Source organism: Mauremys reevesii, linkage group 3 (assembly GCF_016161935.1).
Source record: "Mauremys reevesii isolate NIE-2019 linkage group 3, ASM1616193v1, whole genome shotgun sequence".
Taxonomy (NCBI): domain Eukaryota; kingdom Metazoa; phylum Chordata; order Testudines; family Geoemydidae; genus Mauremys; species Mauremys reevesii.
The window spans coordinates 84,662,606-84,690,054 of NC_052625.1; the positions used below are offsets into that span (position 1 = coordinate 84,662,606).

At 39.5% G+C, this 27,449-nt stretch overlaps 1 protein-coding gene across 2 annotated transcripts in view; it reads right to left on the bottom strand.

Annotated features, from left to right (window-relative positions):
* Window positions 1–27,449, bottom strand: part of SMOC2 (SPARC related modular calcium binding 2) — a 168,395-nt gene that overhangs the window by 15,614 nt on the left and 125,332 nt on the right. For both annotated transcript variants that reach the window (XM_039531798.1, XM_039531799.1), the window contains exon 9: window positions 18,428–18,510. In XM_039531798.1, the coding sequence (XP_039387732.1) occupies window positions 18,428–18,510 (83 nt within the window). The remainder of the gene's footprint in view (window positions 1–18,427; window positions 18,511–27,449) is intronic.

A 27,449-nucleotide genomic window follows, 5' to 3' on the forward strand; every position in this document is an offset into this window, starting at 1 on the left:
TACACGCATGTGTGTGCACACATACACACATCTCTGTATAAATATGTCTCCCCTTAGAATTAGCTCTGTGGAGCACCATCCTTAGTGAGCTAAAGTACAGTATTCTCAATCTCAAAAGAAAGTCTTTTGCAGCACACTTACAGGAATGAGAAGAAAAGTGTGTTTGTTCACTGCTGTAAAAATGTCTAAATGGTAAAAAAAAGATCATTAGAGAGAGTCGTCATTTGCTGTATTCACACTAACCCTCCTGGTGCGTCAGCAACCGAGGAAATTGTATCTTGAGTTATTTGTCTCAAGTCTGATAGCATTTAACTTGAGCATGAGGATTTTTTACTCCCTTTTGTTTGTTAATATTAACATAGGGCTAAATCTCGTCTTTAGAAGCTAGTACCCGACACTTACTGAAATCCCTTTGAAGATTATAGATGCTTTTCCATGTGACAAGACTTAAACAATGGGCCAAAGGCTCTTGTCACGTGTACCTATGTAGCCCCCTTGACTTCAGTGGGGTTGCACAAGTATAACGGAGAGCAAAGGTCAGCAAAGCATACTTGTTAGTGTTGGTAGTTTTATATAAAAGATTGGAGGTTTGCTTTTGTTCAGGTAAGTAATGGAAAATTCCTGTCTGTCTAGGAACTTTGTGTGACCTGTATCCGTGTGGTATTTGAGCACCTCCTAATTTGTGTGTCTTGGTTCAATGCCTTAACCACAAACCCATCCTTCTTCCCTTTTGGTGAAGTTCACCTGTAGTGCAGAGGGCCAGGTGAGGTCATTCTCAGCACTTAAACCCTGCAGAGGGGTCACACTAGAGGTGGGCTGAACACTGTTGAAAGGGTCTCTGTGCCAACCCCATGTGGTCCAGTGCATAAGGATGCAGTGTGATAGGATGGGAGTGAGCCAGAGGAGGGATATAGATCCACTATGCCTTAAAATCCAGTGGCCCCAGTATCTCACACACATGGCACACACAGGCCGGGCTGCTAACCCTGGGCTGGGAGGTAGATTTCAACTCTCCAGTAAACCTATGTGTTTTGCGGGTTTTATGTGAATTTTCTTTGTCTTAATTTAAGAAAACCAGAGAGAATAGTAAGCGAGAGGTAGTAAAAGAAATATCTTTTAGGCTCATATATTAAAATCCAAAATATTTAGAGCTTGGAATATATATGTCTAATTTTGTTAGTCCAAGTTCATTAGACAGACTACTATGTTACTTATATAGTTAAATACACTAAAATTAAGGTGTAAGGGGAATAACAGAAGAGATGAGCCAATGAATTAGTTTTTGCAAGTGATGAAATGTTGAAGCTGGACAAAGACATTTTTGACAATGGCAAAAGCAGTTTGCTGAGAGTATATTTTAGCACTATTATTATTCTGGTTATGCAATAAAAGAAGAATCATTAAAATACAATATAAAGTAAATAGAGTGAAAAACTGTTTTCTTGCCTTATATGGTGTTGAAGGTTAGTGATGCTACTGTCTATGACTTTTCAGGGATGTAGTTTTGAGGCTAGAGCATAGGTGAGTCGGACTGAAATATAAGAAGCTTCTCAACTGTCATGTAAAATTCAAAGCAAAACTTGAAAAAGTTTGGCTGACTTTATTTGTAATTTTTTTTTTTGGGCACACTTCTGTTTTCCTGGTTCTAGCTGGAAATTGAGGCAAAAGTACTGACCTACTCAGAGGAAACACTGTTCTTGCTTTACTCTATGCCTGATTGGAAACAGGGTGTTTTGGAAATTGTTTGAGGCAGTGACTTCCTACACAATATCCAGCCCAGTTTTGCAGTTCTAGGGGGTCTGGATTGTTTGATGAAGCATCTGATATTTTGAATGCTTATGATTAGACAAAATGAACCCAAACTCCTGACATTTTGAGGTTCATCCAGTATTAAATGGAATATAAACGGCAATGTACCCACATGGATCCAATTGTAGGACTGGGACTGCAGTTTATTTTTCTGAAGCTACAGCATGGCGAGTAGGTCAGTAAACAGAGCAAATGTGATACAGAACAATCATAAGGCCCAGGAAAGAAAAATAACTAGATGCCATTATTATAGGATTATATTTGTCGGATATACTGTATTTCAAAATCACCTGTCACTGAAGTATGCAAGTGCCATTTCTGATCATAACCACACTTTCTTAAATAGCTTGTCAAATTCAGTTTAATAAAAGCACCACAGCCAACTGATCCTGTATTGTCACTTAGGATATCAATTGTTAGGAATGTCAATTGCAATACAGTAACTACATTTCAATTAAAAACAATTTACTGCTTTTAAGTTGCTTAGGTATTTTTGTCAAGTGGCTATTTCCTTTTAGGAGATGAGTACAAAATAACCACAACAATAATAATAAATAATAAATTACAACAATTTAAATGCCCAGCAAGAAAGAAAAGCAATTACAAAACAGTATGTTGTTGTAATTCCGGAAATGACATGAGTAGCAAGGTGCACAGTTCTGTAGGGAAATGGAAAAATGGAAGTGTAAGGAAATGCTTAGTGGGGATGTTTTCCACATTAATTAATTAGCTTAAGCAGACTACTTCTTGGAAACCTGCAGGAAAAATGTGGCCTTTGCTGCAAAGTGCTATTGTACTTTTACCTCCCTGGATAGCTCTGACTAAGCGAGACTTTTTCCACTGCAGACGTGAGAATCCCAACTGCATCCACCCTTTGCTAACACAAGCCACAAAAGACTGTATTCAGATACTGTAATCATCTGCCTTTAAACCAACAGGATGGAGGAAGTTCAGAGTAAAGTTCTCAAATTGATTCAGCCCAGAAATATTTGCAAAGATGGTAGCTTTGCTTCAAGATGTGCTGTCTAGAAACGTGTCCTGGGTGACAGCTGAGCCCTCTTACTAGACTATGATCCCCATGTGTTGCAGCACAGTACAGTGTGGCATGTAAAATCAGCCGCTAGTTAAAGAACCTTGCAATACCTCAGCAGCCTGGGGCGGGGGGTGTTTTATGGATGTTTTCAGACCCATATAGGAACTGCCTGTTTTTGTGAATGGAAACTGGATATGGGGCAAACCCTGCCCCACACCACAAATGGGGGGAGTTCCACAGATGCAGCAAAATGGGTGCAATTCTGCTGCTAAAGTGGAAGCAGGATTTTTGAAACCAACAAAGAAAGTCTTCACACTTTGTGCCATGTGGATTCCAAACACACTATTGGACAGGAGTAGGGTGAGTTGGGGCAGGAGTCGGGGAGACAGATGTGAGACAAGAGGTATACGGTAGCCACATGGTGCCCTGGGGGTGGGAGAAGGGAAGGATAGATATCATCCACTTGATAAACTCCAATACCCTGGCCAACTTTCTGTTTAATTTATGTTAAAATGTTTAAAATAGCCAAAGTTATTAATCAATTCCTCAAATTCATATTTTAAAATTGAAACCATTTCTAAGACCAAAAGACATCTGAAACGTCATTCCCACCAATTTCAATCATAGCACGACGGTGGAGGGACAGGGGAGGAGGGGAGAGACACACTGCTCCCAGGCCAATGAGTTATACATTGAATTTTACTCCAGAGTGAGTTTTTGCAGCACTGATTAAAACAAGGATTTACAAAATGGAAATGCTGACAGAAACTGAGCTAAAGCAAGAGCTAGCAGGAACCGCTAAAATGTTACTTTACCATGGAATGGGCTAATCCTTGGAAATCTGAAGTGTTGATATAGCCTTAGCTTGGAGCTGGCATTTGTGTTATCTCCATGGACACCTGACACTAAATTTGACAGCTTGTGGTTTCAGGTCTCAGTGGCTAATCTTTAGTTAAAGAAAAACTGTGAAATGACTAAAACAAAGGAACAAAGAAAAGTCCTACAGTTGCTCAGTGCAGTGGTTTTACAGGATGGGATCTTTTGCAGTATTGAGACTACCTCAGCTCCCCCTGAGGTCAAAGAGAGTTGAGGGTGCCTTGGCATGTTGTGGGATCAGGGACTACATCAGAACACAGAATTCATTTGAAAGAAAATGAAGATCAACTAACTAATCAGCATCCAAATAACTACTGCAGGGCACTGACAGAGGTCTGGGTAATTGTGTTGGGCTTTCAAATTAGCCTTTGAAAATCGGCATCTGTGTGGAATGGATCCCTGGAACCAAATACAATATAGTGTACTTTATTGAACAATAAACTGATGTTTGCATCACATTGGGTATCTGACTTTTACCCACAAAAAGCAGGGAAATTCTGAGTTAAATCTGACGCTGTCCTTAGCCTCGCTACTGTGCAATAAGAATTAAATAAATGGATACATACTATTTGGCAGCTAAGATCCTGCAATGACAGAAGCACAATAAGGTAAATTACAGATGAAGATGAATGAAATTATGGTTCTAAAGTGTATGTCTGCCGGGCTGCAGTGCCGCTGACTTGATGTGAAGTAATTTATGGTGTGCAGTTTATTAAATGTCTCAGATAGTATTACAGTAGGATGATCCAATTACATGATGGCAATCCATTATGGATTACTAGGATGCTTTCTCCATTAGACCACTAATCTGCATGTTAGGTTAACTGCGCTTCCTTGCATCTTCTCAGTGGGAATGTCCTTCAGCAATACTGATTGTTGCATTTATTCCTGCATGTGTGCACAATAGCACCTTCCCAACATCTTCAGCAACAGTAGCAGTTTTAAAACTGGTGGCACCTTCAAACATAGTGCTGCTGGGCAAGTGCAACATTCAACAGTACTGAGGGAAAGGAAGTGAAGAAAGAAAGAAAGAAAGAAAGGAGAAAACTGAGTTGAGCATACTGTGTGGGGATGAAGGACAGAGAAATCATGAAAGAGTGGCACACTCATTTCAGTATAAAATGCTTTTCATTTAGTTAACATTGACCCTTTACCAACTTAACTAATGAATATAAAGGCATTTTATACCAAAATAAGAGTATCCACACAGATTTAAACTGAAATAACTCAGGGTATGAAATTATAACAGATATTTTTGGTTCCATTCAGCAGGTACATAAGCCCTAAATTACAAGTGCATGCTGAACCAATACAAGCCAGGTTTGAATTGCAGTGAATGTTTACACACAAGGCTGTGGAATGTCAAAAGCTAATCTACTCCTTGGTCAAAAACTGAACGTGCCAGAAGCAACATAGAATCAGCAAAAGCCCCTAAACCTTTATACATGTTTAAGCCTGACTTGTTTCAGTTTAGCGTGTGCCTGCTAATTACAGGGGATATTTAAGAACAGATATATTCATTGGCACAACTACTGGAGGAGATGAGGGGAACATGTCTCTTCACATTTGTACCATCTTGATTTCCCCTACGGGCTGCTACAGTTCTCAGTACAAGTCCCCATATATTTTTTTTTGTGTGGTTTCAGGTCTATATTCAAATACATTCATATGGGGGAAGGCAGTTACTGTACCTTACCTAATGTACAGTGAACTAGCTTTGTATGTATTCAGTCCTTTAGCATCAAAGAATTTCTAAAGCTTTATAGAGTCAGGCCCCAACGGTCAAATTTTTCATGAAGTTCAGTCCCGATTTGAAATGCTTTTATTTGGAATCGGGAGTCCAGATGTAATAGACCCATTCAGATAACATTATTATGATAAGAAATACATATTTCTTTTCTCCACTATGCTGTGGTTTTATTCTCTGCTTTCCTGGGGAGATTTTGCATGGGCTGACCTTAGAGAATCAGACCACTGTGCATCTGTTCACATTGCCTCTTCCCCCTCCAACCTTCCACATGAAGTGACTATTAAGTGAAGTCTGCCTGCACGACACCCCACAGCTAGAGATGAATGATAGCTAGCTACAATAAAGCATTCACCCAGATGCTTAGTGAGGTTTCTAAGCTCAAAGCACAAGCAGCTGAAGAATTTGAAAAAACAAGGTTTCACTGTAGAATAAGCAGCCAGTTTTTATTCTCCCAGAACACTCGCGCTTCCCAAATGACCCTGGTTTCACCAAGCCACCTGCCTCTGTCAGGAAAATTAATGAACTTCAAAAGTAAATACAACTTGAGATGAACAGCAAGCCCTGTTTTTATAAACACTGGAAATGCCAGCACCACAGTAGTGCATTTTTTCTTAAACAAGCCATAAAGAGAGCTATAAGTAAAAACATGGCTTCTGGACCTTACATTCACTGCCACTGTATCGTCCATTAATCTTTTTTATAGATTCAGCTGCCAAGTTAGCTGTATGTCTGTGCAATACAGGATTTGATCCAGCAGTTTCACTCCCATAGAACTGTGTTTAGTGTTAATATAGGAGTCAAGATGTATATTTCAAAAGATTAATTCTTATGGATACTTCAGACAAATAATTTATGTAGTCCCTACTGGGTTAAACATTTTGCAAGGACAACGTATTTCCTGAACAAAATCTTCCATATCCAGTGAGCTTAATCTGCACAGCCCTGCCCATAAAACATTTATAGATCCTTTCTAAAACATTCATGTAAATTAGATATGCAGAATGGTAGAAGGTAATGAACTGGCCACGTATGTGAGTTTGATGGCTCTGTTTGCCCTAATTCTTTAAAAAAAGAAGCTGCAGCAGCAAGAACAAAGTGAGAAGACAACTAGGGACAAAAAATTACAACAAAGGACATGTCACTGAAAGAGGAGGATTGCTGAGACATAGAAATATATATTTCAACAATTGTCACTACAATTTATTGTCCACAACAAATAGTAAGTAGGTCAACCCCACTGTTCAGAGTGAGAAAACATGTTTCTTTTTTCCTGAAAAAATTAGGAAGAGAAAAAAGGAATTAAGGGAACAAAAACTGATTTTGGCAGGAAAACCGAGGAATGTATCTTGATTTCCATGGGAGCTGGATCAAGCTGACAATTTGACATCAGGGTTGTATATTTAGTGCTAATTATTTTTATCTGTGACTCTGGTTAAAATCAATATGGCCATGTCAATGCCAGCTAGGGCATGAACTCTCCTTAGGTGCTGTTTATGTAGTTCCGATAATCTCAGTCCCTAGGATTCCAGAGGGCACTCTAATGATACTGAAATAGGCTTTGTTCAAGCAGTTATGAAAACTTTTATCCCATTAAATGACTAAAGAGGGAGGGTTATAGTTATGAGAAATTCCTAATTAGCTGAGTGCCAAGAGTTTAGTCGGCCCCATGTTGTACGCACACATTCTTCCTTCCAAATGCACAGATTATTATTAGAAGCATCAACTCATATTTTTAGGAAGAGAGGTTCCTGACTTTTAACCAAAAAAAAATGTTGAAAAGCCACAGTGATGACTGGAAAGTTAAATTCACCTTCACACTTAAATATGCCAGCCTTTGTTAATTGGTTTCTACCAATCACGCTGTACTTTGTGGTGGATAAACACTAATGGGACAGATTCATCCCTGCAGAAACAAATGCAGAAACATCAGTGTGCACCCAATGGTGCCTACAGGAAAGCTGTGCCCATAGATGATATTCCTATGCCTTCCCTGGTGGGGAAGCATCTTAAATTCCCATCTGGAGCTCCATGGGAGCCCCTTTGGTTGAGGTTCCCAGGAAGATACAGAGATCAGTACATCTCTCAGACAACCTGGCCTTGCTCACTCTCAGGCTGGCCTTAGCCATATTTGAAGCAAGTGATGGCTGGCTCTAAGCCCCCTGCTGTAGCAGGAGCTGTGGATGGCTTGTACCTCTATAATCCCACTGCAGGCAGACTTTCCACTGTTAGGGGCCAGCAAGCTGATTTCTGCTCAAACAAGCTGGCAGAACCCACAGAGTGAGTCTGGCCCACTATATTTAAATCTTGGAAAATTCAGTGTAGATATTCCAAACTCCTGCACCACCACTGCAAATAAATAAAATAAAAAATTAGCAGCCTTTTTCTGAGGCATTGTTTGCTTTGTACCCTTCTAATTCTGGACAAACGGTGCCATTGGAGGTTCACAAAATGATCCCATTTATTCCTGGCATTCTGTGAGTATTTCACTGTTAAAAATTGATGCAGATACAGCGAATATAACAGTCCTCCACTGTTTATGATTGACTCTTTGTCGGGAGGGCTGCATATGCTGGGCCAATTTCTGCTTTCATTTACACCAGTGTAAATCCTGAGCAACTTCACTGACTACAGTGGAATTATTCTCAATTCAGAGCAATGTAAACAGAAGCAGAATTTAGCCCATACTTTTTACATTTCTATAACTGTGGAAATGAATAAGAAGATTATACAAATGGGGTAGCTTATATAAAATAAAAAGCAAGTAGCTACCAACCATTCCAGTAAACCCGTATCTAGTGAGCTGATTACAAAGCCACTGTTGAGAGAGAGAGAGAGAGTGTATATAGAATATCAGGGTTGGAAGGGACCTCAGAAGTCTAGTCTAGTCATCTAGTCCAACCCCCTGCTCAAAGCAGGACCAATCCCCACACAGATTTTTGCCCCAGATCCCTAAATGGCCCCCTCAAGGATTAAATTCACAACCCTGGGTTTAGCAGGCCAATGCTCAAATCAATACACACATGTCTACATATATTTTATAATCCATTTGGATTTAGGGCCTAGCTAAGGTGGTAACAATAAATGGAATTTCTAAGAATTCTGAGGTGATGGTGGGTTTGAGATAAAGCAGTGTGCTGAGTCCACTTCTCTCCAGTCTTGGTATGGAGTTAATAAGTAGGACAGCTGCAATACAGAGAAAACTAACGTATGCAGATGATCTGGCCCTTTTGGTTGACAGCAAAGAGGAATAGGTAAATATGGTATCTGAGTAGGCATCCGTGTTTGAAGATCATGGTTTAAAGGTAAACACAAAGAAAACTGAACTTGTGCAAATAGAGAAGGTGGAAGAAGAGATCTTGATTAAATCATTAGAATCATAGAAAAGTAGTGTTGGAAGGGGCCTCGAGAGGTCATCAGGTCCAGCCCTCTAGGATCAGGTGAACCTAGACCATTCCTGACAGATGTTTGTCCAGCCTGTTCTTTAAACCTCCAGTGATGGGGATTGCACAATCTCCTTTGAAAGCCTATTCCAGAGCTTAACTACCCTTATAGTTAGGTTAGATCAGGGATCGGCAACCTTTGGCACGCAGCCCGTCAGGGAAAGTCCCTAGTGGACCGGGCCAGTTTGTTTACCTGTAGCGTCTTCAGGTTCGGCCGATCGCAGCTCCCATTATAATAACCTATCAGAGGTATAAAGGAGAAGCCTCTTAAAAGGAACAACACCTTATTGTGTGACTCCCAAGAAATTCTAGCGAGGCTTCAGGGGTCATTTTTTCATAATGATTACCACACTGGTTGATTGAAATGTTTGTATTTTCCCCTCAAGCCACATCAGCTTTTCCTGCCATCCTCTATTTGGCAGCAAACATTCAATCTAGGCTGCATCATCTTTTTAGCTTTCACTGTTCCCCTCCCCTCACCCATGAATTGCACCCTAGTTGCCCCTGGTTGTTAGGAGATACCTCTCTCATGTCTTCACTGTACCAGAAATTGCAACTGTTTTTCCTGCATTTCTCAAAGCTTAATAGCTGAGGGGAAAGAGTGTCAAAGTTTGTTCAGTGGGGGGTGTGGAAATATTTTAATCTCTTTTGGGTGCCAGTATGAACCCAGTATGGGTTCTGCACTAGGATTTTATGCCCAGCACAGACAAGACACCAGTATCTAGAGTCATATTTCCAAGCTGCTGTTTCTAAGGGCTCTGTGGTCCTTTAACTCTCTAATACAGACTTCTTTCAAAAGAAAGCAGCCATCTTGATTTTCCCCATAACCTCCCCTGAGACTGTTTTTTTTCCCCCCTAAATCAAACACACATCTTTCTGCCCTCCCCCTTGGACCCCTTAATAATTTTTTAGATTTCCCTATAGAAATAGTATGCACAATTTCATTTTCCTTTTTCCTGTATTATAGGCAAATGATGACTAATTTAATGTGCAGGACAAGTGAGGGGCGGATCAGTGTCCTGAATTTTGAAGTTTCTTTGTCTCCAGAGAGATGCAAGTGCTACATGCTTTTAGGCAGCTGAACACTTTTAAGAATCTTTTAAAAAGTCAACAATATTTCTACAGACTCAATACTTGTCATCAGTAAACAGTGCCAAGTGGGTTCCAAGAAGTGCTGGTTTGAGGGCAGTGAAACCCAAGACTTCATTAGACTAAATGGTACTTGGGGACATTATTCTTTTTTTTTTTTCTTCTCCCCCATAGCCCTTGTGTAGACAATATGCTTTTTAAAAAAAAAGTCACAGCTATACTAGTGTATTTTCCAGTAAACCTTAATGGCTTCTTTAGGTTTACTGGAGGTATTTCTCCACTAAAAAAACCTCATTGGTGAGCTAGCTGTTTACTCTTCATCACTGGACTTCTGCAAGAAGAGACATTGGCTTCAATCCAGCTCCCACTGAGGTTCACTGTTTTCAGTAGGAGCACCATCAGGCTCTCTCTTATTTCTTGTGATGTATAGTGAAGTTAGTTTTGATGATCTCCACCTCTAGTGATCATTAAGTTACATAGACTGAAAGTTCCTTTTCACCCCTTTTCAATGGGTGGATGTTTCTTTCCTTCTCTTTTTCTTGAATGTCATTTGTTTTTTCATTTGTTTCATGGGTATTTTCAGACCCTTTTGAATGCTGCTAAGCCGGTAATGTACAATATGGTGCAGCTTGTGGGGGTTGCTGGTTACAGCCTGTTGTTGTTGACTGACTTGAGATGGCATTATAATGCTTCTATACCATTGTGTGATTTGGATGTTGATGGTAGTGTTCATTCAGATCTAACAATTAAATCAGATTACTCAAACTGATTCTTACAATGTGATTCTTGTGTATGTAAGTAAGCAGCTTCTGAATATGAAGCAGAAATTAACAGAGGAGGTTGGAAAGTTTCAAAATTTCAAATATCCCCTCCCCCCTCAAATCAGGAAAAACGTGACACCTTTTTCAAACAGCTCTAAAAATGGACATCCCCATCCTGTTTTCCAGGAGGATATCATTTTAGATGTGTACAGGCTAGCAACAAGAAATCTGTTCCTGTACTGTTTTCTAGTTTCTGGATTTAATGTATTACATACACCCAGAAATTTCCCAGAATTATGCTCTGTTGTTTTGGAGGGTGTGTTGTTAGTGGGGTTTTGTTGTTGTTTGTTTGTTTGTTTGAAGTCATGCTTTGGTTTTATTGCAAAAGAGGCTTCATTTGGTTTAGCCCAGGCTTCTCACCAAGGAAAAATAGTAATATGCTATATATGTTCATTGCAAGACCTTTATCATGGAAGTCCAGAACTACTGAGTCCTCTCCCCGACCCAAAAATGTTAGAGGTGAAATCCTGGCCTCATTTAACTCAATGGCAAAATTCCCATTGACTTCAGTGGGGCCTGGATTGCTCCTTAGGTCCACATCCTTAACGGCTGTAAATCAGCATAGCTCCATTTACTTCAATGGAGTTTCAGTGATGTCCATTTGGCCCTTTATTTTCCAGGAATAACACACTTTTACTTAACCATAATTTGGTAACTATACCAAAAATACAACCAGAAACTCATTTATCAGAGGGTGGGAGAGAGGATGATGCAAGGGATCACACCTGTAGACTTGCTGTGTACCAGATTTTAAAGGGAGACTCTTCCATTCTAAGGACAAATAAATGACTGAAGGCTTCCCATCTTAGCACTCATCTGTTTGTAAGGTCAAACTATATTAGTTGTCCTCCAGGATAGACACATTAACTATGGAATAGAGCAGCACACACTTGGGAAAGTATTCAACTGCAGTATTCAACAGGAGGTCCAGTATGAAAAGCTCTTATGGGAAGGTGGGAGGGCAGAATTTATAAACTTTTCCCTCACTCTATACAAATACAGTTTTTAAAAATATGCTGGAAAGCAAATGCAGTCCGAATTTATTGCTCCCAATTTAGCCCTTTTAAAATTTACATAACATTTTAAAAAAGTTATTAATTGAGCAGTAAAGGAAATGCTGTGGCCAAGCCAGTAATATCACATTTTAATTAGCCAGCTTTTCTCTTTTGCTACCATTGGCACAGCTCTGTCTTCCAATGGTGCTTTACTGCTAGCTGAATTGCTTTTACTGTAAATTTCACTTTGTATTATTCAGCAAACTGTCACTAAACTGGAAGCATTAAACAGCTCTGAGTTAGAGTTTTGGTGATTTTTTTAAAAAATAATCAATGAATGTTAATTGTGGTGATATGGCCAGGCCAGCACTGGTTAGGGGGATCAGGACAGGACAGCCAGGAAGCAAGAATACTGAATGAGAGTTACAGAGCCTTGAAAAATAACTACAGGCTTTGGCTTCCTGTATAACCTAAAGCCTAAACATCTAAAGTGTTATATTGCTATTACAATCCAGGTATTATATCAAAAAATAGTAACACTTTGTTCTATTTTGTTTTGTTGTTGTATTTTCTGTTCTCTCTCTTCTTCAACTACTCCTCTTTGATCTGCCCATGGTAAGATCAAGAAAATAATGATCAGCTTAATGAGATTAGAGCCAGATCCTCTTCCCAGCACAAAGCCCAGCTAAACAGGCATAGGCTGATGAGGACAGAATCCTCTCCCCTGATTCAGCTGCTCTGGAGCTACTATTGCAGACTCAGAGAATGTAGGGCTTATGGCTGCTTCAGTCCCACACTGTGCTATGGTGTACGGAGCCTTGCTGAGCAACGCTCAGACTACTCCCCAGGAAGTATGGATGCTCTGTGCAGACTCTCCATGTCCTCCCCACCCTATGCAGTGAAACATTTATTCTACTGCATTCAGAATTTCCACAGCCCTCATTTGCCTCTGCAACCAAACCACATATTTCATACCTATCTTGCCCTATTGTCTTCAGCATTCTATTCCAAACTCGCTGTTCCTGTGATTTGTACCCAGTTTCAATGTGTGCAAAGGATAGAGCTGTCACTTTGTATCACTACATGCTATAGCTGTGGATTCAACTTTTAAATAAATAGATGGGTCTCAAACACAGACAGCATTTACCAGTTATGCAAGTTATCGGTTCTTCTCTTGCTAAGAAGATAGGTATAGGTCTCAGGAAGATAAGTATAGAGCTCAGGCAAAACACTTATCAACTTCACTGGCTGTTTTGCCAGGGAACTTCTAGATTGGGCCCCTCAGAGCTTAAGACTTAGTAACAGAAATGGATATTTAAAATATTAGCTCAGTCACTAAAAACATTGGTTACATCATAAAAATATAATCCTCATACATTCACAATTCAGTGTGGAGAAAGAAGTGTGCCAGTTGAGCAATTGCCTTGACAATCAGAAGCTCATAGGAATATACTCTCTGTTTAGAGATATTCACTTAATTGATGCCTTTAAAAAGAAGCAAAGTACTAAGCATTAAAACACTTAAGAATGTGTCTGAAGACTGACTGCCATTCAATACTGGCACCATTCTACGGGGAGAGGAAGTGAAGATTAACTTATCCCTGTGAAACTATGGGATGAAAATGAATTGCCAACAACCAAAAAAAGCTGTACTTAGCTATGCCGCATTCCTACAAAACTTGAATCATGAATTTTGTTCTGCACAGTATAAGCTGTTCAGGGCTAGGACTTGAAGCACCACATTAGAACAGTAAAGCCAGTGAAAAATTGTATGCCAAGAGTTGTCTTTTCAATTAATATGAATTACTGTTTTTCAGCCCTCATCAGAACATACTGTTCCCTTGTCCATATTTCATTTCCAAACTGTGAATTCAGAATTTAATCTAAGGGAGAACTTTTAAAAATTGAAGGGAAATTTTACTAGCTCAGATCCCTCTTATGCTGTGACTTTGCATGAACTCCACATATTAAACACTAAACCTTTCAGGTGCCAGTTAATCCACTTATATCGAGAGACAAATGTTGATCCTTTCTGAGAAGTGTCATAGGATCCTTTCTTCAAACTAATCTGATACCTAATTAGGAGCCAATATTTTAGCAGGAAGCATCTGGAGCTGGTCTTTTAGGAGAGCCAAGATACAGCTAGGAAAGGTAAAACTATAACAGGTGAAATACTGATTTCATTTAAACCAATAATAATCCAGAATAATTGAAATGAAGTTAGTGAGCTAGTCTTGATTTCTACTGGTGTAACTGAGATCATCTGGCCCTAAGGAAATATTTGGAAATGAAGAATTAGATTAAAATATTAAAGCACAAATCAAAAATGCACCTTCAGGATTTTTTTAGCTCATGGATTTACTACATCTCCATATGAACTCAAACCAGTAGATTATATTACAGTTTGAGAATTACCCTAACTAAAATTTCCCCCCAAATTAGCCCTTGCTATGAGGAGAAGTATCATGGCTATAGGAACTTTAAAAACAGTGTTAAAGAAAATGGAAATTTAAACAAACCAAAATTAAATGTAAACAATATTAATGGTCTTATTTAAAGCCACAAAACCATAGAAATTAAGAGTTAAATCTGAAAATCCAGGTTAATTATATTTCCTAGTTCATGCCCGTTTGCCTCACTATTTTTCCTTCACAAGATAATGTTACTTCTAGCTAAGAAATGTAATTATGGCCCAGACAGTCTCTCTCATGGTGTACCAGCTTGCTTGTTAGTTTTCAGGTGCCAATGATGAAGTCAAAAAAATTTCCACAGAAAGCAGATAGTTTTTGTGGTTGGGGAGAAATATTAGTCAGACCCAATTCTGTGACCAAAAAAAGAAAAAAAAAAAGTGTTGATGGAAAATTTTCAGTCACCTGTGTTCAGAAATATCTTCCACACCATCGAGTATTGTATTTCAAGTTAGCATGTGTTCACATAGGGTGACATTCACTCCTATATAGAGGACTAGTACAAGGACTATGCACATCTTATGTCCTACATAAGTCCATATGAAGATGTGGAGTGTGTAGATACATGTATGAGATAAAACTTGACCTCATGTTGAGACTGGCAGATAAGCAAAACTACAGCACTTTGTACAGTTCTGTACAAAGTTCATTAAAACCAAAAGGCTTCTGCCACCCAGATTTTGGCAATGAGCATATTGAGTGCTCATTCCCCATAGCAACACTCAGCTGTAATGTCATACACCTTGCAACTTTGAAAGCCAGAATATTTGATACTGGAATCTGCCACACAACTTCTTGGGGGTAGCTTTGCATTACTGCTCAAACCATTCTCCCAGCTCCAATAAGTGATAAATGTGGTCACCCCTGCAACTCCTATGATATTGTGAAGAACACTCTGGAAATGGGTTTTCTGGGAATAGAAAGTTACAACACTGCTGCTGCACTAGTTCATAAGATCACCCAAGGAAAACATCCTGAATGAATTAGAAAGTTAACACATCTATATGGGTTATCATCATTTGTTTTTTTCCGTTCATAATCAGACTCTGAAATGTTAACTTGTCACATTTGGAACCTATGTATCAAAAGGCTTTGGGGCATGTAATGACAAACATCAGGGAGGGAGAAGAGCTATTTAAGCTAAAGGACAATGTTGTCATAGGAACAAATACATATAAACTGGCCATGAATAAATTTAGGCTAGAGATCAGAAGAAGGCTTCTATCCATCACAGGAGTGAGATTCTGAAACAGACTTTCAGTAGGAATAGTGGGGGCAAACAACTTAACTAGTTTTAAAATAGAGTTTGATACGTTTATGAATGGAATTATACAATGGGGTTGCCTGTGACTGCAGGGCACTGGACTCAGTGAGCCAGGAGGTTCCTTCCAGTCCTATGCCCCTCCCACATCAATACAAGTTATGTAAAGGCAGAACATTCTTGGATGAAATGGTAATACATTTTATAAAACTGTACATGGGATTACAGAGTTTCTTTGATACTCACAAAGGGCCCAGTTCTACTGTTGTTACTCTGAGTAGCACTTCTCCAAAAATAATTCCATTGTGTTCAGTGGGAGTAAGTGAAAGGATAGCAGACCTAGGCCCTTAAAGACCAGCTACCTGCAGTGATCTTTCACTAGCTCAATGAGCTACTAGATCCAAGTTTGTGTCTCATCTAAGTACTTTTCTTCCAGGGTGGTAGGTACAGAGACAGAACCAGCATTATGAATAGACAGCTACATAAGAAGGAAAATCTGGGAGGGCTGGCAAAAGTGAGCAGCCATCGCTGGGGCAGCAGGTATCATGAGAGTCTCTCCGTGTTGGGGGTTGTGGAGCGCTATTGCCTACTGCAACTGATTGCAGAAATGGATTAGGGACAGCAAGAGTATCTGCTCATCAGTTGACCAACCTAGCCCTATGTGGTAATCCCAATGACGACATCACTTCCTTGTTTACATGAACTTTGAGCCTAAGCAAATTCTATGCTTGGTCAAGGTACATTACATACACTTCTTAACAGTGGGTGGAGAATATGCTGAAATATAAGAACTGGCATTCTTTTAGGAAAGCATGAGTTTAAAGCCCTGGTTCCAGATACCATCAGCTTTATTCTGTTGCATGCCTAGCCAGTCTGAGGCTTTGGAATGGTGTAAATCAGCATACCTCCACTGACGTCAACAGAGCTATCCTGATTTATTCCAGCTGAGGAGGGGGCCAATCGTTTCCAACAGAAGTAGAGAAATAATGAATAGTAATGCAGCTGTTAAAATCTTGCTAATCAGCTGTTAAAATCTTGCATTGTGAGTAGTTGCACTGACTTCACCAGGACTACTTGTCTTTAGATTAAAATAGTACAAAGCACTTGAAAGTCAAAGGTTATTTAAGGGTAAGCAACATAAATATAAGCAACCGAATCTGTGTCACATAGAATTCATAGTAATTATGAGTTCACATTGCAGCAGTGGTTTGTGGGATTAAAGCTGATAGAATGCAAAATACTGTAGGGTGGAAGGAAAGAATCAAAAGCTTATTGCCTACTAAACCAAAATTACCGGGTGGAAGTTTACAGCATGGAAAGCTCTCTTAAATAGTCTCACTGGCAGAAAGTTCCTGTCTTTGGTCAAATCTTCATTATTGCACTGTATAAAAACACTGCCGGTTTGGGTAAAGAAGAGAAGTGTGAAAGCTGGCATTATCCCCCCTGGCAAAAGTTTCTTCAAAGATTTTTGCAGCAATCAGAATGACCAGAGGCCACCATACTCAGCACTAAATATAAAATCTATTTCTTCATCTTAGCTATCCAGAAATATATTCTTTACACACAGACACAATATGCAAAAGACCCACAATCAACTAACTATTCAAGTTTTATACCTACAAGCAGAGAAGGGTGAGAGTGTTGTTATTTCAAATTGAATTTCTTGGGAGTCACTAAATACTGGAGTAATTGGTGCCTTGGCCCCACTGAAGGCAATGGCCAGTCTCCAGCAGGCTTCAATAGGGGCAGGATAGTAAGTTATGGGTCAAAACAATTCCTGGAGTAACTATTGACTTCAGTAGAATTACACCCAGGATGAATTTGGCCCCATAGGTGAAATTCACCACTGTGAAGTAGGTCAGCCCAAGGCCTATTAACTACTTAAGTCCTATTTAAGCCCTATTTGAGGCTCTTGTGCTGGATTTCAATGCTTATCTTATGTGGCACTTAGATGCGCCCATCTAAAACCTGAACATTGCACGCCCATTTTCATAAAAGAAACAGAGACAGGGTGTTTTGCAAGGAGTCATGAAATTCATTCTCCAGTCTCAAATTTCAGTAAAAATCAGGTTTTTGTACCATAGAGAGATACCATGAATGTTTTAAAAGAACACACATTATATACTTTCTTCCATAAAGAGCATAACATATAATTACTTATAGTCTACCCAGATATGATTTGCGTTTGTTGCTTCTATTTCTTTTCAAATTATACTTTGCAATTACATTTACTTTCTAGATAGGCAGTGCTAATGCACACTTTAATGAACATGCCATTCAATGTTGAAGTTTATTCTTGACACAGTAAACATTTAGACATTTCTGTGGGTGGTGAACAGAGAAGTTTCCCACAGCACACGCACAAATAAATCCCCCAGATTATTTGCTTGTGTCTGATTTCCTATTTTTGAATGATCCACAATTTCCTTTTTACAGCAGCTGATATCACAAAACCCAGTTGTCTAGACCTAATGTTTCACAAATACAACAAAGGCCTGATCCTGAATTGGTGGAAAAATGTGTATTGATGTCACTGTCTGCAGAATCAGGACCTGAGAAAGCAAATCTTACTACATCTTATAACATGTTTACACCCTTATTTACAGCCCCCTCAATTTAGGGTGACCAGACAGCAAGTGTGAAAAATCAGGACAGGGGGTGAGGGGTAATAGAAGCCTATATAAGAAAAGGACCCAAAAATCAGGACATCTGGTCACCCCACCTCAATTCAAAACTCCACTCTCAGGCTTCAGTCAATGACTGACCAATGTAGCAACACCCTGGCATTTATTTATTTAGGCCATTGGTAAGGAACTCCCCCCTAGTTATTGCAGTGGTTAAACACCATTGAAATGTGTGCTGCAAAACTCATCTATTACACTGACCTTGAAGCTGGCGTCCTTTGTACAAATCCTTTGTTTTGGTTGGATGAGCTCTGGCACTGTTATCACACTTAGGTTGTTCATACCTACAGGGAAAGCAAAGTGAAATAAAAACAAACTTAAATCAACTTAAATTGGATTTATTCTTCTTTCAAACTCTATATGGTTACACTGAAATTATACCTCATTTGTTCAGAGCCAAAACTGTGTAATTTTATTCTCATTACAGTCGTACACAAGGATATAGACAGAAGTGAAATGATACATATTGCTGATATTCCAAAGACCTCATTGCAAATATTAATTCATTCATCCTCACAACACCACAAAAGTATGAGTGAGACCATTATACTGATCGGGAAACTGAGGAAACAAGGCAGCGAAGAAACATTAGGAAACCTAATACAAAAAGAAAATTAGGTTTCTCCCACCTACCAGAACACTGGTGTAGAAAGCTGTAAACCATATAACACGTTTGGCAGCTGGCATGTTATTCAGGTTGTGATGTTCCTGAAAAACAATTTTAGCCTTACCCTCCCCCCCCCCCCAACAACCTGGTACTGTGCTTGGTAGATATTACAGTACTAAAATTGTGTATTACTGTATTGTGACTAGAATAAACATTAGCTTATGTAAGAAAGGCTGACCTCTAATCACTAGCAGTGACAGAAAAGTCTGGAGGACGAGGAGATGTGTTGGGATGGTTTGAACTGGAGAGTGGAATGGACTTAACTGATCTTCAGTTATTGCTTGATACATGATATGTCTTGTCTCTTTCTTAGACATTTAATTAATGCAAGCCTGTGAGTCACAGATGGTAACAAGAAACCCTGTGCTATTTGTATCGCCTCTACAAGTAGACGTATCAAATGCCACCAACTGTGCTGTCTTCCCCATGGTCTTGTAATAGATGCTATACAATGAAGTATATCTATTCTGCATTTACAACTCCATCCCCATCTTCAGATGCAACACGTTGTGAGTCTTGATGCTTCCTTCTGCTACTACCAATCTATTAGCACAGTTACAGCTGACACAGCCTGCACTGTAGGAGTATGTCTTAGCAGGAATGTTGTAAGCAAGAGACAAGAAGTAATTTTTCCGCTATACTCAGCGCTGATTAGGCTTCAACTGGAGTATTGTGTCCAGTGCTGGGTGCCACATTTCAGGAAAGATGTGAACAAATTGGAGAAAGTTCAGAGAAGAGTAACAAAAATGATTCAAGGTCTAGAAAACATGAGCTGTGAGGGAAGATTGAAAAAAATTGGGTTTGTTTAGTCTGGAAAAGAGAAGACTGAGAGGGGACATAAGTTTCAAGTAAATAAAAGGTTGTTACAAGGAGGAGGGAGAAAAAAAAACTATTTTTCTCCCTCCTCCTTGTAACCTCTGAGGACAGGACAAGAAGCAATGGGCTTAAATTGCAGCAAGGGCAGTTTAGGTTGAACATTAGGAAAAACTTCCTGTCAGGGTGATTAAGCACTGGAACAAATTGCCTATGGAGGTTGTGAAATCTCCCATCATTGAAGATTTTTAAGAGCAGGTTAGACAAATACCTTCAGGGATTGTCTAGATAATAGTTAGTCCTGCCATGAGTGCAGGGGACTGGACTAGAAGACCTCTCGAGGTCTCTTCCAGTCCTACGATTCTATGCTGATATTTCAAATGCCAACAATATTTGCGTCGTGAATGTGATGACTACATTGTACTTAAGTATAGCTGGATCTATGCCTCTGCCACCCCCAGCTTGGAGGGCATGCCAACAATAAGAAGGTTCAGGGCAAAGCAAACAGTCAGATCCTTGGCCACCACCGCCTCTAGTTGCAGGTGATATAACTTAGAGCAGCTCTGTAGCTCAGCCTCTGTCCAGTCCAGTAACAGGGGACCAGAAAGGTAGCAGTGGCACAGAGCCACCTTCCAATCCTCCATCCCAAGCTGTACTGTGTGTAAACTTGACACACCTGGGGATTGATCCCACCCAATTTTATCATCCCTCACTCTCACACTGCTCACATCCTTCCAAAATTCAGAATACCATCCTGGGGCAGCCCCTTGTGTGTCTTAAACCAAAACTCTGGAATAACTAAAGAAGATACAAAGCATGATTCATTCCTGCCTTGCACATTTTGCTACTATTCTGAATTGTTAGCATTGTATACTGACTTGGAAAATAAGTGACAATACTAATAAATCCACCCTGTGTTTTGCACTGAGGCCAGTTTAGTGAGTGCTTGCAACAATATTCATACAACACAAAATGGTAAACTGTCCATATTTTATGAGCCTCCCTATGGAGTCTCGGTGCCCTGATTTAAGAAGTTCCCAATAAATGGATAGGGGCACAACTAACTGGTGAAATATCAAACAGGAAAAGAATTTCCATCATACTCAATAGGAAAACTGTGTGTACTGGGGCTCTGTAACTACACATTTGGGTCTTCCAGTGCTACTGGAATTGCCACAAGAACTGAATGTGGAAAGCACGGTTGCCATTTTTTTAAAACCAAAAGAGGGACTGGTTACACTATGGCGTTTACAATAAAGCTATTTAATGTGTTGCCTCAGAGTGTATGGAACTATCTTAGCATTCTGCATGTTCGGGGTTACAATTTCCCCTCTCTGTCTCACACACACGCATATATATATATATATATATACATATACACACACACACACACACACAGGACCTGATTTTCCATTGCCTTGCACCTTGTGTAATCATTTATACCTGTGGAAAGTGGGGGTAAAACATAAGACAGGGTATTTCGGCTCTGCATGGTGTTACACAGCACATGGGAAACTCCCACCACCTGCATGGTGATACAGCTACAGCTGCTTGGTGCCCTATTTGTATTAGTTTGCAAAAGTGGCCAAAATAGAGACGAAAGATGCTAGAAGCTATAACAGCCCAACCAAGTCTAATTATTTCATTTCATGCCACTTCATGGTTTGCTTCTCAGGCATATTCCTCCCAAAAATAGATTATTCCGATGCCCAAGATTTCGACTGAACTATTAACCAGTCATATAATGAAATATAGAATCACAGAACTGGAAGGGACTTCGAGAGGTTATCTAGTCCAGTCCCCTGCACTCAAGGCAGGACTAAGTATTATCTAGACCATCCCTGACAGGGGCTTGTCTAACCTGCTCTTAAAAATCCCCAATGATGTAGATTCCACCACATCCCTAGGCAATTTATTCCAGTGCTTAACTACTCTGACAGGAAGTTTTTCCTAATGTCCAAACTAAACTGCCCTTGCTGCAATTTAAGCCCATTGCTGCTTCACCTATCCTTAGAGTTAAGAACAATTTTTCTCCCTCCTCCTTGTAACAACCTTTTATGTTCTTGAAAACACATCCCCTCTCTGCCTTCTCTTCTCCAGACTAAACAAACCATTTTTTTCAATCTTTCTTCCTAGGTCATGTTTTCTAGACCTTTAATCATTTTTGTTGCTGCTCTCTGGACTTTCTCCAATTTGTCCACATCTTTCCTAAAATGTGGCGCCCAGAATTGGACACAATACTCCAGTTGAGGCCTAATCAGCGCGGAGTTGAGCGGAAGAATTACTTCTCATGTGTTGCTTACAATATTCCTGCAAATACATCTCAGAATGATGTTTGCTTATTTTTGCAACAGCATTACATTGTTGACTCATATTTAGCTTGTGATCCATATGTTGTGGTACAGTAAGACAGGCCTTTAACTGAACGCAAACTGAATCTTTATTAAGGCTCATAAAAATTTGATAACTTTTTTCTGCTTCCTCCCCCCCTTATGGGAAGCCCCTAGAATTGAATAGATGACTATCACTTTTCTACTTTTTTGTTTGTATTATCCTATTGAATTTAATAGAGAACTATTCTCCGGCTATATAATTCTGTAGGATAGTTCACAAAACCTCTAGAAAATATACAATCAAATTTGATAGAGTTTTCAATTAATTTCAGTAGAACCTCATTACATTTCTACAGAATTCTATTGGTTTCATCCCTATTTTCTATAGAGCTGTTCTGTACATGTTTCTTTCCATTTCTATGTTCCACTCCACTTTTTTGTTTCAGCTGGGACATGGAGGAGGAAGTACAAAGGCTCTTTTAAACAAAAAAATCAGCATTTATAGCAGTTGCATGTGTCTAAGATCACCTCATTGGTTCCCCATGGTCAATATGGGAGGCACCTTTAATACCTGTGTGATAACTGGCACGTGTTGACATTTTAATGGTTTCTAACACTGCATGTTCTCAGTAGATTTTCAGCACCATTTTGTGATCAAAGAACCTTTTGGTGCTTTTCTGAATTGAACTCACAAATGCTTTTTTAGATTATTTCAACTATAGTCTAGTTGTTTAAAAATCACCTACAATTGGTAAAATCCTTTCATCGTGTTAGAAGTTCTCAATAGTTATAGGCTTCAATCTTGCAAACAGTTACATGTGTGAATAGTCCCATAGACTTCAATGGGATTATTTATGTGAGTAAGTGCCAGCAGGTGCATGTGTTTGCAGGATCAAGGCCATAGGTTGCAATGACAAGGCATAACAAGGTTAATATTAAAGTTGCTTCACCTTAACTCATAAATCCCATTTTTTGTTAGTTTATATCTCATCCATCTCACTTTGTTTTTAAGGGGACATGGTAAGGTTAAAGGTCATAGTTTAAAAAATAATAGTCTGCAGAAAAGAAGAGTGAGGGGGAATTTGATTGCAGCCTTCAACTACCTGAAAGGGGGTTCCAAAGAGGATGGAGCTAGGCTGTTCTCAGTGGTGGCAGATGACAGAACAAGGAGCAATGGTCTCAATTTGCAGTGCGGGAGATCTAAGTTGGATATTTGGAAACACTATTTCACTAGGAGGGTGGTGAAGCACTGGAATGGGTTACCTAGGGAGCCGGTGGAATCTCCTTCCTTAGAGGTTTTTAAGACCTGGCTTGACAAAGCCCTAGCTGGGATGGTTTAGTTGGTGTTGGTCCTGCTTTGAGCAGGGGATTGGACTAGATGACCTCCTGAGGTCCCTTCCAACCCTGATATTCTGATTTTATTACTAATAAGATCATAGATTACAATTAATTAATTTTTAAAATCTAGTATGCTTTTCATCTTTTACTGTGTGCTCTATGTTTAATTTTTACATTTCACTCAGCTCAGAGAAACTATATGAGGGCTCTTTCTGGGGAATTATACTTTCAGATTCTCACGCATTAGTTCAAATCTGCAGCATCTGAATTTACAGCACTTCAGGGGAAAGCTTAAATTCTAAACAAACAAGTGTGCCTTTTTATATAAGGATTTGAAAAAAAACCACTCTTCTACCTCCCCTGTCCATACTTGCACACATTCATTCTGCCTCCCTAAAATTTTAGATTTAATACTACATATGGTAGCTCAACTTATTAGAAATACCCCTGTTACACATGTCTCCAGTGACCATATACACCCAATTATATCTTAAAATGTCTAACTGAAATGCATTTATCTGATTTTCATCAAACTATTCATTTTAAAAGCGTCACAAACTTTACAACGTCCTGAAGCTCTGCTAGCCATGAGAACAACATACAACTATTCTGACTCTTCATTATAGGACAGGATGAAACAGTGAGATATTTTTTCCTCTTCAGTGCTTAATTTATCTTCACAGTATCTGATGAAAGTTTATTGAATTGTCCAGTGGCCCATCAGATAAAGTTTTTGCTCCAGGAAGGTGCAATGCAATTTCATGCCCATGTGAGTGTATCTCCTATGAGTGAAAAAGGCACTTTTTTTGAACAACGGGAATAGAAGCTGCTTTGATGGCAGGCGTAGAATTCAGCTATCTGATGGATGACCTCTTCAATCAGCCAGGGAAAGAGTGAAAGAGAAATCTTTGAGTGGTGCACACTAATGTAATACCTGGCAACGAGCCTGATCCCTGATTAATCTGATACCCTGCTCTGCATTTCCTTCCTCTTCCCCTCCCCCTTATTATTAGTGCTCTGTGCCTACACTTTCTCCTCTGCCATCTGCACTTTTGCCCTATTGGCTTAGGTTTATCGTAAATACAAATGCAGTACATCATATATAATCTAAATCTATAAAGCAAAATAGATGTTAAAATACTGTAGCATGAAAGGTCTGATTTTAACCCTGAAAGGCAATAAAACTGTCATCTTCTTTTGTCAATCTCTCACCAAATGTCCCAGCTGAGCCTACGGAAAAGTAGCTGCACTGAGACCCAATGAAAGAGGATATTAAATACAAGAAGCTGGGGACAAGAGGGTGGCAGAGGGATGGAATAACAGGTTTATATTGGAAAGGGGACATTGCCAGGTTAAAAGTCATACATTAGAAAGCACTACTCTGTTCCTCACATGCTTAACTTTCAGTAAGTTTTTGCAGGGTCTAGGCTTTTTTTCACTGTTTATGATATTTGTTTTCTTTTATGTGAACTTCACACAATGTAGAAAATGTAAGAGTGTAGTCAGTTTCCCATTTGCTTACAGTCTTTTGTTAGTCCCTCTCATTTCAGGTATTAGCACAATTTTTTTTAATGGTCGGGTTAAAAGAACATTAGGAGAATGTTTATTTGTTTAAAAAAAAAACCATTTACACTTGGTTGGTTTATTTTTTAAACCAGAGACATTTCCACTGGTCTTAGGTTTTGTCCTAGCAGGTTTTTTCATGTTCAGCCTCACTGAGTTCTTTTGCATTTCTTTGCAGCAGACTTACTAATGTTATTGCCAGGAAGCTCTTGTCTTTAATTTATTTTGTTAATTTCCCATTCTACCTACTAGCGTAGTTAAGGGTAAATGAGAAATGGATAAACTCCCTTTATCTGCATTTGAGGAACATGGAGTTTAGGGTAGGTTAGTTTACCTACTTTTTTTTTTACCACTGATTCCACCATCTTTTTTTTTATTTCAACAATGCTACCTCTTTTCTGGAACGCTTTCATTGACAACTGATCATTCCTTGGCTTCAGAATGATGGGGACAGTCAATCGTTGGGGGTAACGTGCTCTTACCCCATCCCTTCATGTTATCTGACAGATTTAATGAGACCCATTATTTATTGTGGTGACCAAAGTACTCTAAGTGCATTAGATGTGAAACATTTAAGCACTCATTCACACACTCTTGTATTCATAGCACAAACAAGTACAGCAACAAATTGATATGCCAACAACTGCCAGCTCCTGTATATTCTGTGTTGTTCTCCACTAACAACTCTACAGATTTTCAAAGAGTGTTTTTCTTTCTTGCCTACTGTCCTTGGTGTTAGTCCTTTGTCTTGGATTTCTATTTTCTTTCTTATAGTCATTCCTCCAATTTGCATTTTGAATGGAAAGGTTTGATGGGAAGATCAGATGCACCATTTTTCACAAGTCCTTACTACTCATCTAGTACCATGCCTCAGGAAAGAGCTCCTGAGTTAAAAGAACATTGATTTCAAACCCCCCCACAACTCCAATCAACAGAAAGAAAATCATGGGATAAAGAAATTTGCCTGCTGTTCAGCTCTTATTAATCATGTGCAGTGCTCACTTCATTGAAGATTCCCCACAGACCAATGGAGGAAAAGGATCCCCATCTCTCAAACTGTCAGTTCTGCCAATTCTCTTCCCTTCTTTTCCAGAGAGGCAATAGGACAAACATTGATATGAAAGACACATTTTGTACCAAAATGATGAGCCCTGGAGGAAGTGCAGGGGTCGGGGAGAGGAGAGATTTGCATGAAATGTTTGGCCACAGTAAAAAATATAATATGAAAGGAAGCAATATGAATAAAATGTAACTGCTACCCTATGAAGCAGAAGTCACATGAAGCATTACCAGAAAGATACAGGAAAGATTAGGTTTGATTAATCCAACCTGAAGCTGTGTAGAAACTTCAGTTTCTGACTGGAGAGAGCAATAAAGAAGGTCCTCAGAAATGGACTGTACACATGAGCTGAGGCAAAGAAAGCTGCACTGGCTCCAAAGTTAAAACAAAACAGAAATGTCACCAACAAGTGGATCAAGGCAAAATGATTTTTTAACGAGAAACAAAGAGAGAGAGACCAGGAGCAGGACTGTTTCTAAGCAGACTACATGTTTACAGGTTCTGTGGGAACATCAGAAGTGCTGATCATACAGTTTCAGGGCCAATCTTGGTAATTCAATTTGACAGTTTAAGGATTGTAGCTTGCAGAGGATGAGAAGTAGGAGATTGCCAGTGACCGTAGGTTCCTCCTACGTAGGCTAAGTGTCTGCACAGTGCAGGCGTGGTCCAGTCTATTGCATAAACAGACATCAAAACAACTTGATACACTGTCAATAAACCAGTGCTCCAAGAACATAAAAGATTGCACTGGATTACATTCTTAGGGAGCAATCAGTTTCTTAAACATTGTTCTCCACGCATCTTATATAACGGTCAAAAAATAACTTTTTACCAAGCCATGAAAAGGTCAAAGCTTGCATCAGGCTGTACGCATTGCCCTGGTTTTAAATGAGGTTTCTATAGTCTTCCTGCAGGAGCCAAACCTCAATAAGCAGCCTAAATAACTTCCTTTGGAATCCGATATTCACCCTGAATGCATCTGCTCGATGTGGCTCAGAACACTTTACCATGTATTCGGCTCAGCTAAGAGGAGTGAATTCCAAGCTTCTATTAATAACATACTAAAATGATATTTCCTCTCTCTAGTGGCTTCAAGGCAATTGTTCCATTGAAGCTTGTCCGATGAAAATAGCTGTGGGGACTGCCAGAGAAACATTTCTGATGTTGGTTTTGGTTTCTTACATGGACAATATCAACTGGCTCTTTCATCATCATACTGCAAGAAAGCGGGGCTTACTCTGTGCTGACTCTTTCCCAGCTTCCACCCTGTAGTTTCTCAGCATGAATTAAGAGGAATGTAGGGGAAGGGAAGAATGGAGATACCCACATGCTGACCATGGCATTGCAATCAGAGTCAGCAGCTGGACACCTAGTCTAACACTTTGACAGTTCTTAATCCAGAATGCCAAATCCTTAGCTGGTGTATATTCAGTCTATTTCCATTGCCAT